The sequence below is a fragment of the Ammodytes marinus genome (genome assembly GCF_949987685.1).
Source record: "Ammodytes marinus genome assembly, chromosome: 16".
NCBI classification, from domain to species: domain Eukaryota; kingdom Metazoa; phylum Chordata; class Actinopteri; order Uranoscopiformes; family Ammodytidae; genus Ammodytes; species Ammodytes marinus.
In genome coordinates this window covers 3,260,277-3,273,170 of record NC_137220.1, presented here as the reverse complement: position 1 = coordinate 3,273,170, position 12,894 = coordinate 3,260,277, and the positions used below count along the sequence as shown (strand labels likewise).

The following is a 12,894-nucleotide window of genomic DNA, read 5'->3' as shown; positions in this document are numbered from 1 at the left end:
ATCTCTGATCCCAATTCTGGACATTTCCATACCAACATTTCAGAGACAGCGCCTTCTGGTCCCGAGATATAACGGATGTGACAACCAACCCGTGTGACAACTAACCCCGTTCTACCCTACTACAATTTTTCTTTACGTCATTGTAAAGTGTTTCCCGGCAAGAAAAATCACAACACTGCAAACAGGTTTTCTAAACTCGTCAAGCAGGTTTTAGAGCCAATGTCATGCGTTGGTGTGTTTCAAAGTAGAACAGATTGACAGAAGAAAGGCCGAGATGAGTTGTGTGCAGAAAGTGAACTCCAGGGTGCTGGGGATCAGAGCCCCATCTGGTCTGCAGGCCCTGGCTGCACGAATCACAGAGGAGATCAAACAGGTGAGGCGCAGGTGCAATAATACACCTGAACTAATCTGAGCTTTATGTGATTCTGTATAACTGTTTGAGTTAAGGAGGAGTTATTAGGACAAGATGACTGCCGATTATTATGAGATGGTCTATAAAAGAAATGATCCTTCATGACAAAGATTGTTCTGAAGCTGTTTCTCTGAAGCTATTAGCAGTGACTGAAGACGTATTCAGGTCCTATACTCGAGTAAAAGAACCAATTCTACAATTTAAAAAAAGTAATCGCTAGGACCAGCAGGTTAGAACTGGCACAGTCACTCTTTGAGTTTGCATGTGCACTAGTGGGCCTATCCTTGTTTTAACATGGAACATACAAAACCCAGTAATTCATATCTCTGTTTACAATATCACTAAAGTATTTAGATTTCTGATGATCTGAAAGCAGGTGGGTCTGGATTGCTCAACATCTCAGCCACTATGTTATGTATCAAATGATGATCAAAGGGTGGATCAGGTGTTTACATGCCATAATATATTGGTTTCTATCGGGGAGCATATCGAGGTTTCTCGAAAAGCATCAAAAAATGTTGCTAAATCTTGTTTTTACCAGATTGCGATAATCTTCAAAATCAGAACATTTAAACAACTGTTGATCTCCATAAAGTTTTACATGCTTTATCTTTTCTCATCTCGGTTACTGTAAAATACTTTACTCGGGTATCCAGGGCTATCAGCAAGGGCTCCCTCCATCATCTCCAGTTGGTCAGAAATGCTGCTGCTTGACTTACCAACACAAAGATGCATGAGCACATTCTCCCTGTGCATGCCACCCTACACTAGCTCCCATTTACTTTTAAAAATAATTCAACATTTTATTGCTTAATTTGAACGCTTATAACCAATTTGACAATCAAGATCTGCAGATGGAGCCCTGCTGGTTATCCCGAGGTCAGTGCGAGTGAAAAAGGTGATCTGAGTTCATATCACTTACTCATATATGTCATAAATCCATAGATTATTTTAAATTGTTTCTTAAAACTTTTTATTTGCTTCTTAAAACTTTTTATTTGTAAAATTTGTATTTATTCAATACATTTTGATATATTATCTTTTTTTGTTATTTATTCTTTTATCTTATATACTATATTTTCCTGTTTATATAACGTCTGTGCTTAGCCTTTGTCTACTTGTTTTCTTATAGGAAACTGGTTTGGTTTTGTTTTCCTTTGTTGAAGTACTTTGTAACACTTTTAAGAACACTTGTTAGTTGGACTACATGTGAAATGCAGTTGGACTAGATATGAAATGCAGAAAGGTGTGTCAGACTGCAGGACAGCTAAGAGGTTTTAGGGTAGAGAGATGGGACACACACTTTCAATGTATTTTTGGAGATGATGAAAGAGAGAAGACATGAGAGGACGATATAATGAGGAGGTTCACTTGGAGCATTTGAACTATAGTCTCCAGTATTGTGATTGAAGTTGATGCTGCCATGATCAGTGGTGGAAATGGCCAGGTTTTACCGTGGGAACCCTAGATTACTTGATCGCAGTGTGTCAGCCTTGGGGACTTCTAGCAGTGCACTCGCAGAACTACACTGTGGAACCAAACCTAACCGGAACTAATTTATACAATAGAAGAAAAACCTTTTCAGACTATCATTGAAACCAGAGGCTCTGTAGGAATCATATAAAACAAGACTGTAACCCAGACTGTGTTTTTTCTCAGGGAACGCTTAAACCATTCAAGAGGGTGATTGATCTCAGCTCAAACGATCCCCACAGGGCAGAAATGGCCCCCATCTCATTTGTTCGCCAGGTTGGTGTTGTATATTTAGTGTTTGTGTGTTTATCTATCTGCTTTACTGTATTTCTGCGCCCCTGTGAACAATGTGAAAGGTACATACTGACCCTGTGGTTTTCTCAGGTCTTGGCAGCATGCCTGTACCCTGAGATCATCAAAGAAAACAGCCTTCCCCTGGACGTCAGGCAGAGGGCACGGGAGCTTCTGGGGGCCTGTCTTGGAGGGAGTGTGGGTTAGAATGAATTTTTCCTTTTTCACACATTTGGAAACATTTGGCTTAATATATAAATCCTATAATCCATTTGACTGGCACCTCTTGTAATTGACAGGTTCGTACTCTGCAACCCCCTATGGTATACCTCATGTCATCAAAAGCATTGCTGAGTTCATCACGGGGCGAGATGGTGGAGTGAAGTCACACTCAGAAAACATCATCTTCAGTAGTGGATCCCAGAAGACGTTGGAGGTAGGAGCATTATTAGGTGTACAGTAATTATCCTTTATAAATGAACATCATCTAACCAACTTAAATCACAGCAACATGTAAGGCCTCCACACACATCCTGTCCCAAAAGATAGGGCCTTTAGAAGCAGCGCTGCAGCAGCTGCAGCTGCTGAGACGTTCCATGTGTGGCCGAAAAAAGCGTGAGAGAGGCAGCAGTAACGGAAGGCGACGCGCTCAAGAGGTAGAGGCCGTTAGGGTGTATTCACACCTGCCGTGTTTAGATCGGTTGAAACGAACTCAGGTGCACTTCCGCCTTTGGTGCGCATCTTGCAGGTAGGTGTGAATACAGCAATCGCACTCGGGGGCGGAGCAAACAAGCGTTCCGAGACTCACTTGAAGAGCTGGTCTCGGTGCGCATCCAAACGCATTCTGCTGCAGTTTGTTTGTGGTGTGAATTCGGCCGGACTCGATCCGACCCAATTGCAGGAAGCACTGTGCCTTTTCTTTCTTTTCTTTTTTAATAAAACCGCTGTCAGCTTCACATTATGGGAAAGTGTTGTTGTCGCCATTGTTAGGAAGATTAGTTGTCGTTTGACCGGGAGCCCCGAGCGAATAGGCCTATATTACATTTGATAGAGACGCACAAACATGCTGATATGTTCAGTGATCAGATGAAGGAGAGGGGAGCGTCTCCCGCACAGTGACAACAGGTTCACGCTGCGCTTTGCATGAAGTGTGTGTTTTTATTTTTCTTCCCATGTGAACGGGAACGTCAATACTATCCTGTGTCTATACAGGTCCTTCTCATATAATTAGCATATTGTGATAAAGTTCAATATTTTCTGTAATGTACTGATAAACATTAGACTTTCATATATTTTAGATTCATTACACACAACTGAAGTAGTTCAAGCCTTTTATTGTTTTAATATTGATGATTTTGGCAAAAAAGTAAAGAAAAACCAAAAATCCCTATCTCAAAAAATTAGCATATTTCATCCGACCAATAAAAGAAAAGTGTTTTTAATACAAAAAAGTCAACCTTCAAATAATTATGTTCAGTTATGCACTCAATACTTGGTCGGGAATCCTTTCGCAGAAATAACTGCTTCAATGCGGCGTGGCATGGAGGCAATCAGCCTGTGGCACTGCTGAGGTGTTATGGAGGCCCAGGATGCTTCGATAGCGGCCTTAAGCTCATCCACAGTGTTGGGTCTGGTGTCTCTCAACTTCCTCTTCACAATATCCCACAGATTCTCTATGGGGTTCAGGTCAGGAGAGTTGGCAGGCCAATTGAGCACAGTAATACCATGGTCAGTAAACCATTTACCAGTGGTTTTGGCACTGTGAGCAGGTGCCAGGTCTTGTTGAAAAATGAAATCTTCATCTCCATAAAGCTTTTCAGCAGATGGAAGCATGAAGTGCTCCAAAATCTCCTGATAGCTAGCTGCATTGACCCTGCCTTTGATAAAACACAGTGGACCAACACCAGCAGCTGACATGGCACCCCAGACCATCACTGACTGTGGGTACTTGACACTGGACTTCAGGCATTTTGGCATTTCCTTCTCCCCAGTCTTCCTCCAGACTCTGGCACCTTGATTTCCGAATGACATGCAAAATTTGCTTTCATCCGAAAAAAGTACTTTGGACCACTGAGCAACAGTCCAGTGCTGCTTCTCTGTAGCCCAGGTCAGGCGATTCTGCCGCTGTTTCTGGTTCAAAAGTGGCTTGACCTGGGGAATGCGACACCTGTAGCCCATTTCCTGCACACGCCTGTGCACGGTGGCTCTGGATGTTTCTACTCCAGACTCAGTCCACTGCTTCCGCAGGTCCCCCAAGGTCTGGAATCGGCCCTTCTCCACAATCCTCCTCAGGGTCCGGTCACCTCTTCTGGTTGTGCAGCGTTTTCTGCCACACTTTTTCCTTCCCACAGACTTCCCACTGAGGTGCCTTGATACAGCACTCTGGGAACAGCCTATTCGCTCAGAAATGTCTTTCTGTGTCTTACCCTCTTGCTTGAGGGTGTCAATGATGGCCTTCTGGACAGCAGTCAGGTCGGCAGTCTGACCCATGATTGCGGTTTTGAGTAATGAACCAGGCTGGGAGTTTTTAAAAGCCTCAGGAATCTTTTGCAGGTGTTTAGAGTTAATTAGTTGATACAGATGATTAGGTTAAGAGCTCGTTTAGAGTACCTTTTCATGATATGCAAATTTTTTTAGATAGGAATTTGGGGTTTTCATGAGCTGTATGCCAAAATCATCAGTATTAAAACAACAAAAGACCTGAAATATTTCAGTTGGTGTGCAATGAATCTAAAATATATGAAAGTTCAATTATTATCATTACATTATGGAAAATAATCAACTTTATCACAATATGCTAATTATATGAGAAGGACCTGTATATGTGAGGTCACACCTTTCTGAGTGTGACCTCACATACATATATATGTATATATGTTAAGATGGTTTTCAATCTGATGGCCGATGTGGAGGGAAAGACTCAGAGAGGTGTGTTGACCCCGATGCCCTGCCCACACACGCTTCCCCCACTGCTGGATATGTCCGGGCTGACGCTGGTGCCGTACCAACTGAAGGAGGACCGCGGCTGGGCTGTAGACCTGGACGAGCTGCACCGAGCTTTGAACAGTGCCAGGGGGCGCTGTGAGCCCATGGCCATTTATATAAGCAATCCAGGAAACCCCACAGGTAAAATAAATAAATAAATAAAAACATGCAGTCACTACATTTGCTCATCTTCTTATCCACTTTTATTTCTCCTCAGGTCATGTGCAAGACAGGAAGACAATGAAGGAAGTGATTTGTTTTGCTGCGACCGAAGGCCTCGTCCTTTTGGCTGAAGAGGTTAGTACAAGCTATAAGTAAAGGGACATCTCAATGACATTTGCTCTCATCAATTTTCAAATCAAAAATATATTTTAAGTGTTGTCTTGCACCATTCAGGTCTACCAGGACAGCGTGTATGGAGGGGACAGAGAGTTTATTTCCTATAAGAAAGTCCTGTTTGAGATGGACAAAAGCTTCTCAGAGACAGTGGAGTTGGTCTCCTTCCACTCTATATCCAGCCCCTGCATGGGAGAGTGAGTATCACATGAGCTATTGCTGCCCTATAATGACACATTTTATGAAGCTGAACTTACAATTTATCTGGCTTTGAAAGCACTGAGCTCACACAAACATGAAAGATAATTACATATCTTGTACCTTTTCGTAAGGTAAAAAAGATATACCAAGCTATAACACAAACAGACACTGTGTGCTCGACTCATTGTACTCTGCGCTCAACTTGTATTTAGATGTGGTCTGAGAGGAGGATACATGGAGGTAATCAACATGGATCCAGCAGTGTTTCAGCATTTAAAACAATTACAGGCCACGTCCAGCCCTACGATTCTACCACAGCTCGCTTTGGATGTCATGGTTAATCCACCAACACTGGGAGATCCTTCCTATGAAACATACTCACAGGTAAACTACTTATCAGTTGGTGGGCCTGGGCGATTGTCATTGTCTACTGACTTAATATAGTCAATAATGGTCAGCTTTGAAAGAAACTCTGGTCCAGAAGCGCCTACAATTACATTTACGGCCATTTTAAACAACAGCGTAACTCAAAAGTTCAAGATTACAGCTTTAAAAGAGTCAGGAGGATAATTGAAAAACGGTTAACCAGATTTTGTTACTGTATTAATAATGATTTATTTTGACATATTTGGAAATATATACTATATATATAATGGTTTGGAATAAAACATTTGGGGGGGAATTTTTGCTCAAGATGTTTTTTTTTACTACTTTCCCATAAATTGTTCAACTTCCAATACATTAAATATATATACACTCAACAAAAATATAAACGCAAAGCAGAAGTGCTCACTATCACACATTTAGACAGATTTGTGAAAAATGTTTGAGAGAAATGGTAATATTGTGTATCTGGAATGAATTTTAGATCTTTAAGTCCATCTCATGAAAAATGGGAGCAAAAACAAAAGTGTTGCGTTTATATTTTTGTTGAGTGTATATATATATATATATATATATATATATATATATATATATATATATATATATATCTGACATACTTAATCCATTGTTGTCTATTATTGTTTGTATTTTGAATCAAATCCTTAACATTTACAATTAATAACAATTCAATTAAACTAATAAATAGAATAGTCCAACCTTTTTGCTGGAAGACAATAAAATTCTCTTTGTAGAATAATTCTAATACATTGTATTTTGATGTTGAATTCTGAACCATACTTGTGCTTTTTTTCTTCACATGCTTATAAGTTATAGTTTTGACACATTTTTGATTCCATAATGTTATAACTGTTGTAAAAAAAAATTTAAAAAAGAAAAAGAAATCTGATGGCAGTATCTTAAAGTTACAGAACTTAAATGATTGTCTGAAAAATAGCAACATTACTTAAAGTTGCACTAACCTAAAACTACTGGAAGAAACAACCGTCATAGCAAAATGTGAACTTATTTTTTCTCAAATCATGATCAGTTAATTAATCAATGTAAAAAAAATATATTTTTTAGGAAAGTTAAAAAATAATAATCATATTCACATATCTAACCTTGCAATGTACTTAACATTTCGCACTGTTTCAGTTTGAACAAAAATAACAACAACAACAACAACAAAAGCTGCTCAGTCATATGGTTATTCCAAAAGGCCTGCATAAGATATATATTTTTTACAAGTTTTTACAGTAAAGTGGTATACTTGTTTGTCCTTTGTTCTCAATCAAAAGGAGATTCGTCACACTCTGACTACTCTGTCCCACAATGCCCTGCGTGCTTGTGAGTTCCTGAACAATGTACCAGGCATGAGCTGTCAACCAGGAGCGGCAGGGATCTTTCTTTATCCATGTCTGCATTTACCACCTCAGATGATAGAGGAAGCGAAGGTCAGAAAATTGTGGAGAAAAAAATCTCAATTGGACCTGAAGTCCCGAGGTTCTACTAGAGTTAGGGTTTCATTTTTTGCTATTATTATTTTCTCATGTTGTTTTAATCAAAAATGGTTATAAACCAAAAGGAAAAAGTGCATATCTTCAGTTGCAGCCAATTAAGAAAAACACATACCAACTAAGCCCTTAGCTTAGTCACTCCCCTCTCTGCCCCATTTCACCTCTGTCTCTTCTCACTATCAATAAAGCATAAAAAATGCCAAAAAATATCTTAAAAAAAACAATTTTATTTTTCGTCCATAGGTCCAAATCCTCAGCTATAAATGTGAATATAGTATGTGTTTTTAATGAGGTCAACAACATATTTATTCACACACACACACACACACACACACACACACACACACACACACACACACACACACACACACACACACACACACACACACACACACACACACACACACACTGTGATCAGGTAATAAAGGCACTCAATTATTATTTTTCAAGTTAAACTCCATTATATGGTAAATTAATTATGTATTGGTTAGAAATCAAAATGATTTCGTCTTTTTTTCAGTCCTTATTTTTAAACAATTTGCCGACTGTTGTTAAGGTTAGGGTTGGCCCTTAGGTCACAGTTGAGGTATCCACAACTGATTAGAGCTGCTGGCATTGATTTCAGGGGCTGGGTGTGGAGGCAGATGTGCTCTACTGTCAGAGGTTAGTGGAAGAGGAAGGTCTATGTTTGGGAGCCGGCTGTGAGAATGGACAAGAGGATCAAAACTATCACGTCAGGTAAGAAACAACGCTGGATGTGTGAGTTGAGTTTTAGAAGTTCAGCGAGGACATTATTGAAAATACGGGACATTTCTGAAAAGGGGGATGTTTGGGGTAAAAATGGCCATTTTTGGAAATTTTTGTGCAAACTCAAACCACCTATGTTTTTAAATATGTCTGAACAGTCAAATATTTCCTCTGATGATCACAAATGACCTGTAACAGCAAACGAAACCATTAATGAAGATAATGCTATTTTTATAGTATTACTGTAATTCCTCTGCACAGGACCAAATTCTTGCCAAATAAAGATATTGTTTAGTACTTTTTATCTTAAAGGCGTTATTCATTTCATGTTTGTGTACTATGAGTCCCCTCAGCTCCTGCCTGAGCACGAGTCAATGTGTAATACCTGTTGACCACTATTTAGCACATCACAAAAGCAAAGCATCACAAAAGCAAAGTAAAGTGTCAGGTAATTTGTCTAAAAGCTCAGGTGCAGACATATGTACATGTAAATGCTGTGTTTCATTTCCCTCGCAGGCTGTGTGTTTTGGCTCCTCCTGCCACCCTGGATGAGGTCTTGACACAGCTTTGTTCTTTCAACCAGCGCCTTCTAGACACTTTTCCCTGAGAGAAATTGTCAAGGACCCAGAGTTTCTGGAAAAATACCAACAATAACATGGTTTTCTCTTTAACAGTGTTTGTTTTTCTTCTTTCTTTTTACTGCAAATGTTCTAAACTAATTCTGTCAATAAAATTAATCCTTTATATGTTGATCCTGTAAACATGTGCATAGCAGTTGGGCGGAAAGTGTTACTGACTTCCCAGGGCCCAAATTAGTGGGGGAATCTCAAAAAGCCTGAAGTGAAAAACTTTTTTTTATAATTATTTTTATTTTATAATGACTTGGTGTCAGAAATATTCTATATAAATGAGAATAAATTAGTTGAGTCGCAGTGTTGGGCTCAATTCATTGTAACACTAAAAACTTTCAAAATGGTTCAAAGAAGAAATGGAAGAAAAATGTGTATGTCTATGAATTACAGTTTTTTTCAATCACTAAACCACTGTGGGCCCAACTGGAGCGACATGTGCAAACTCTAACAACACTATGCACAGCAGCGGTTCATGTGGACCAAACTCTATCTCGTTTTTCATTGCTTAAACACAAATTTCAAAACTCTACACACTTATCTCATGGCCTAACCACAGCCTGCACAACACTGTGGATTTCTAGCACTTGGTTTAAATGCTAACACACTGATTTCACAACTGTAAACCACACATTCAAAACAGAATGGATATCAGCCTAGTACATTTAGTAGTAGCAGTAGTAATTATTTTTTATTTTCGGTCCATGACCACAAGACACAACACAAACAAGATAAACAAATTTCCTTAAAAGCATCAATGGCCGAAAAAGGTTATAGGACGAAGCCGAGGCTTATTATGCCTACCCTCTTTACATACTGCTATAAAATGTACAATGTATCACAAAAACAAAATATAACATAACATAACATAATACAATACAATACAATACAACATAACACAAACATAATACAATCAATACAATATAATACAATTCAACACAATATACTATACTATAATATAATATAACATAATACAATACAATGCAATATAATATACTATAACATAATACAATATAATATTTGAAAAAAAGCAAAAAAAAAAAAAAAGCAATAGCCTAAAAATATAAAACAATGCAACTTATAGTTTAGTTGTAATTAAGTTATTATAATGAATTACACAGTTATAGTTTGATTATACTCAGTGGCGTGCACAGGTAGACCTGAAGTGGTGCTGAAGCACCTGCCCTTTTCCCCTGGCCCAATCAAGTGCCCTTTTGAAAAAAATAAAAATAAAAATCTGAAAGTTCTTTTTTTTTTTTTTACAGTGTATGTGGCCCATGCCGAAATTATCATCTATAAATGCTCAACGATTAAAAACTTTGACAATAATGCCCCAATAAATATGCCTCCCTCCTCCTCCGCACACACTTCCTTTGTCAACGTGAACGTGCAGAGTGGACACAAACGGAGGCGCGTTGCCGCAGCAGTTCACAGCTACTGCACACACACACACCTACTCCCCGGCCTGCCCTGCCCCACCAGCGAGGTAACACATACATTATGGAGTCAAGAGTGTATTGTTTGCCCCCTAAGCCTCAGTTGCCAAGCTATAACTTGCATTTATTTGTCTCTGTTATAAAGTAGCCTCTATCATCCAGCGCCACACAGCTGAGCATAAATTAGCCGACTGTCCTGCTTAACAAGCTAGCCCAAAAAAAAAATAGATATGACGTGATGAACACAACTAATGTCGGCGGAGTTTGTCATTGGTACAGCATGTGAATCTATCAGTATGCTGAATATTTAGTGTTGTTTAGGTTTACTTTAGGCTATATAATTAACACTTCACTTGCAGTAATTTATTTGCTAAATGACAAACAGGCAATTCCCAATTCCCAATTGCCTGCAGAAAAAGTAGCCTTGTGCCTTGTTGTAATGTAACCAAGCAGTCTTATTCATATGGTTGGTTGGTCTCTTTTTATTTACAAATTGCAGTATAATGCCTAGAAAGGAGAGATTAAAAAAGGAAAAAGAAAGGGATCTACAGCAGGCAGCACAGGGGAGCAGCTCTCTGCTCTTCTGGATGAAAGCATCCACCAGCAGCAAGGAGGAAGATGAAGATGAAAGGTCAGAGTCAAGACCAGAGTCATGTTAACTGTTCAGGGCATTTTAAAGCTCAGATTTCAATGTTGAACTGTTCCTCAAATGTTATTGAAATATCTTTAGCTGTCCACACATCTTATTTTAACTACGCAAAGTGGGTTGGTGGGACTAAATCAGTCATGCAGCTATATAAGCTAATTATATTATGTTGTCCCAACCATAAGTTATTTCTATGTTACAAGACTTGCAGTAATCTTGTATTTACCTTAATAGGATATTATTAGTACGGAGATCAGGGGCCTAACGAAGACTTCAAAGAGAGAATTCGGGATAAGGGATTATTTTAAAAAATCCGAAGCTGTAACATGTAAATATTTTCTTTCTGCTTTTTGGTAATTCTGTGTCTCCAAATTATTCCAGAAAATAGTAGGGGAGAACGGGGTAATTTGTCACATGGGTTGGATGTCACATTCGTTATATCTCGCCACCAGAGCGCGCTAGCTCTGAAATGTTGATATAAAAAAGGTCCAGAACTGGGATCAAAGGTCACATACATAGACTTCCTTGGAGGAAGACAGCTGCATTTCAGGTGAGAGGATGTTTTGTGTTTTTCATGTCAAATTCAAAATATTTTGCTCCTCAGTATTTTTCTTCTAGGCTTTTGCACAATGGGTTTATAACAAAACACTTGTTACCTTCAGAAAGTGTGAAGGGTAAACTATAGTTTAGATTGTGGTTAGCAAGCTAATTAGTTGTCAGATGGTTGTTGGCCTTGATGCTAGCAAGAAATTCAAGTTGGGGTTGGTCGTCAAATTTTTTGGGGGGTTGGTTGTCACATGTTATCTCAAGGCTGCAGCCAGAAAAGGAACCCAATAACGAAATAAATTGTCAAGCTGTATCCTCACTGACACCCCAGAGAAGGAAAGAATAGAGCAGGAAAAGGCAGCTAGCAAGCAAAAGAAAAAAGGGCAACAAAATCAAAACAACCCAGTGCATCCCAAACTAGATCAGCTGCCAAGGCTACAGAACGTTATGTAGGCCTATTTGTCAACTTGACAATGCAATTAAACATTCAAATTTGGTTCTGCCTCCTTGCCTTCTTTTTAAGATTTTTCCCATTAAGATAACATTGTGACAAACAACCCCATAGTGTGTGACAACCGACCCCTTGATGGGGTTGGTTGTCACAATGTGTCAGAGTGTCTTTGATGGTAAATTACTTCTTCATTACAATAAGTTGGAAAAAAAGAGAGACACACATTTCTAGCCAACACCTTAAGCTTCAATTTAATGTAGGAATGGCTATTGACAGATGTTTTGGTGATGAGCAATTCTCACTAGAGTAAAAAGTGTGCCTACTTACCCCGTTCTCCCCTACTGAATAGCCCACATTGACACAGGTGATTTAGCCTTAGCTTTCTTCTCAAAGTGCACCAGATTGATGAATTTTACTTTAAAAGGTTAACATTTTTCTTCCGGGGGAAAATTCCCCCGGACCCCCCTAGAAGGTCCAGGGTCCAAACACAGTCTCCCAAATTCCTTTGAGAAACACTGTATGTGTGGCCGGGTATTAAAAGTAATTAGGCCAGGGGGGGATTTTGTACAAGTACCCTTAAAATTATTTGGTCATTCATCGATAGAATATATTGTGCCCTTTTTTTTGTTGCACTGAGCACCTGCCCCCCAAAATGTCTGTGCACGCCACTGATTATACTTATGCATTACTATATACTTTCCATAGATTCTATTCCATATTTCATAGTGCACAGTGTTACCATATAAATATATATCAACATTTTACTGTGGGCTCCCTCTATATGCGAGTGCAATACATTTCCTTGTATTGATTTCCACAGTTAGTTTGATTATAGTTAGT

The 12,894-nt window shown here is 39.0% G+C and overlaps 1 protein-coding gene across 1 annotated transcript; it reads left to right on the top strand.

Moving 5' to 3' along the window:
* The first annotated feature begins 267 nt into the window (after positions 1 to 267).
* Positions 268 to 9,066, top strand: LOC307263274 (alanine aminotransferase 2-like). Its single transcript, XM_080044397.1, has 11 exons — positions 268 to 373; positions 2,072 to 2,161; positions 2,270 to 2,378; positions 2,476 to 2,612; positions 5,059 to 5,302; positions 5,379 to 5,458; positions 5,558 to 5,694; positions 5,911 to 6,082; positions 7,381 to 7,536; positions 8,225 to 8,337; positions 8,863 to 9,066. Exons 1-11 carry the CDS (start codon positions 275 to 277, stop codon positions 8,951 to 8,953), a joined length of 1,428 nt encoding a protein of 475 aa, XP_079900523.1. The 5' UTR covers positions 268 to 274; the 3' UTR covers positions 8,954 to 9,066.
* The last annotated feature ends 3,828 nt before the right edge of the window (positions 9,067 to 12,894 follow it).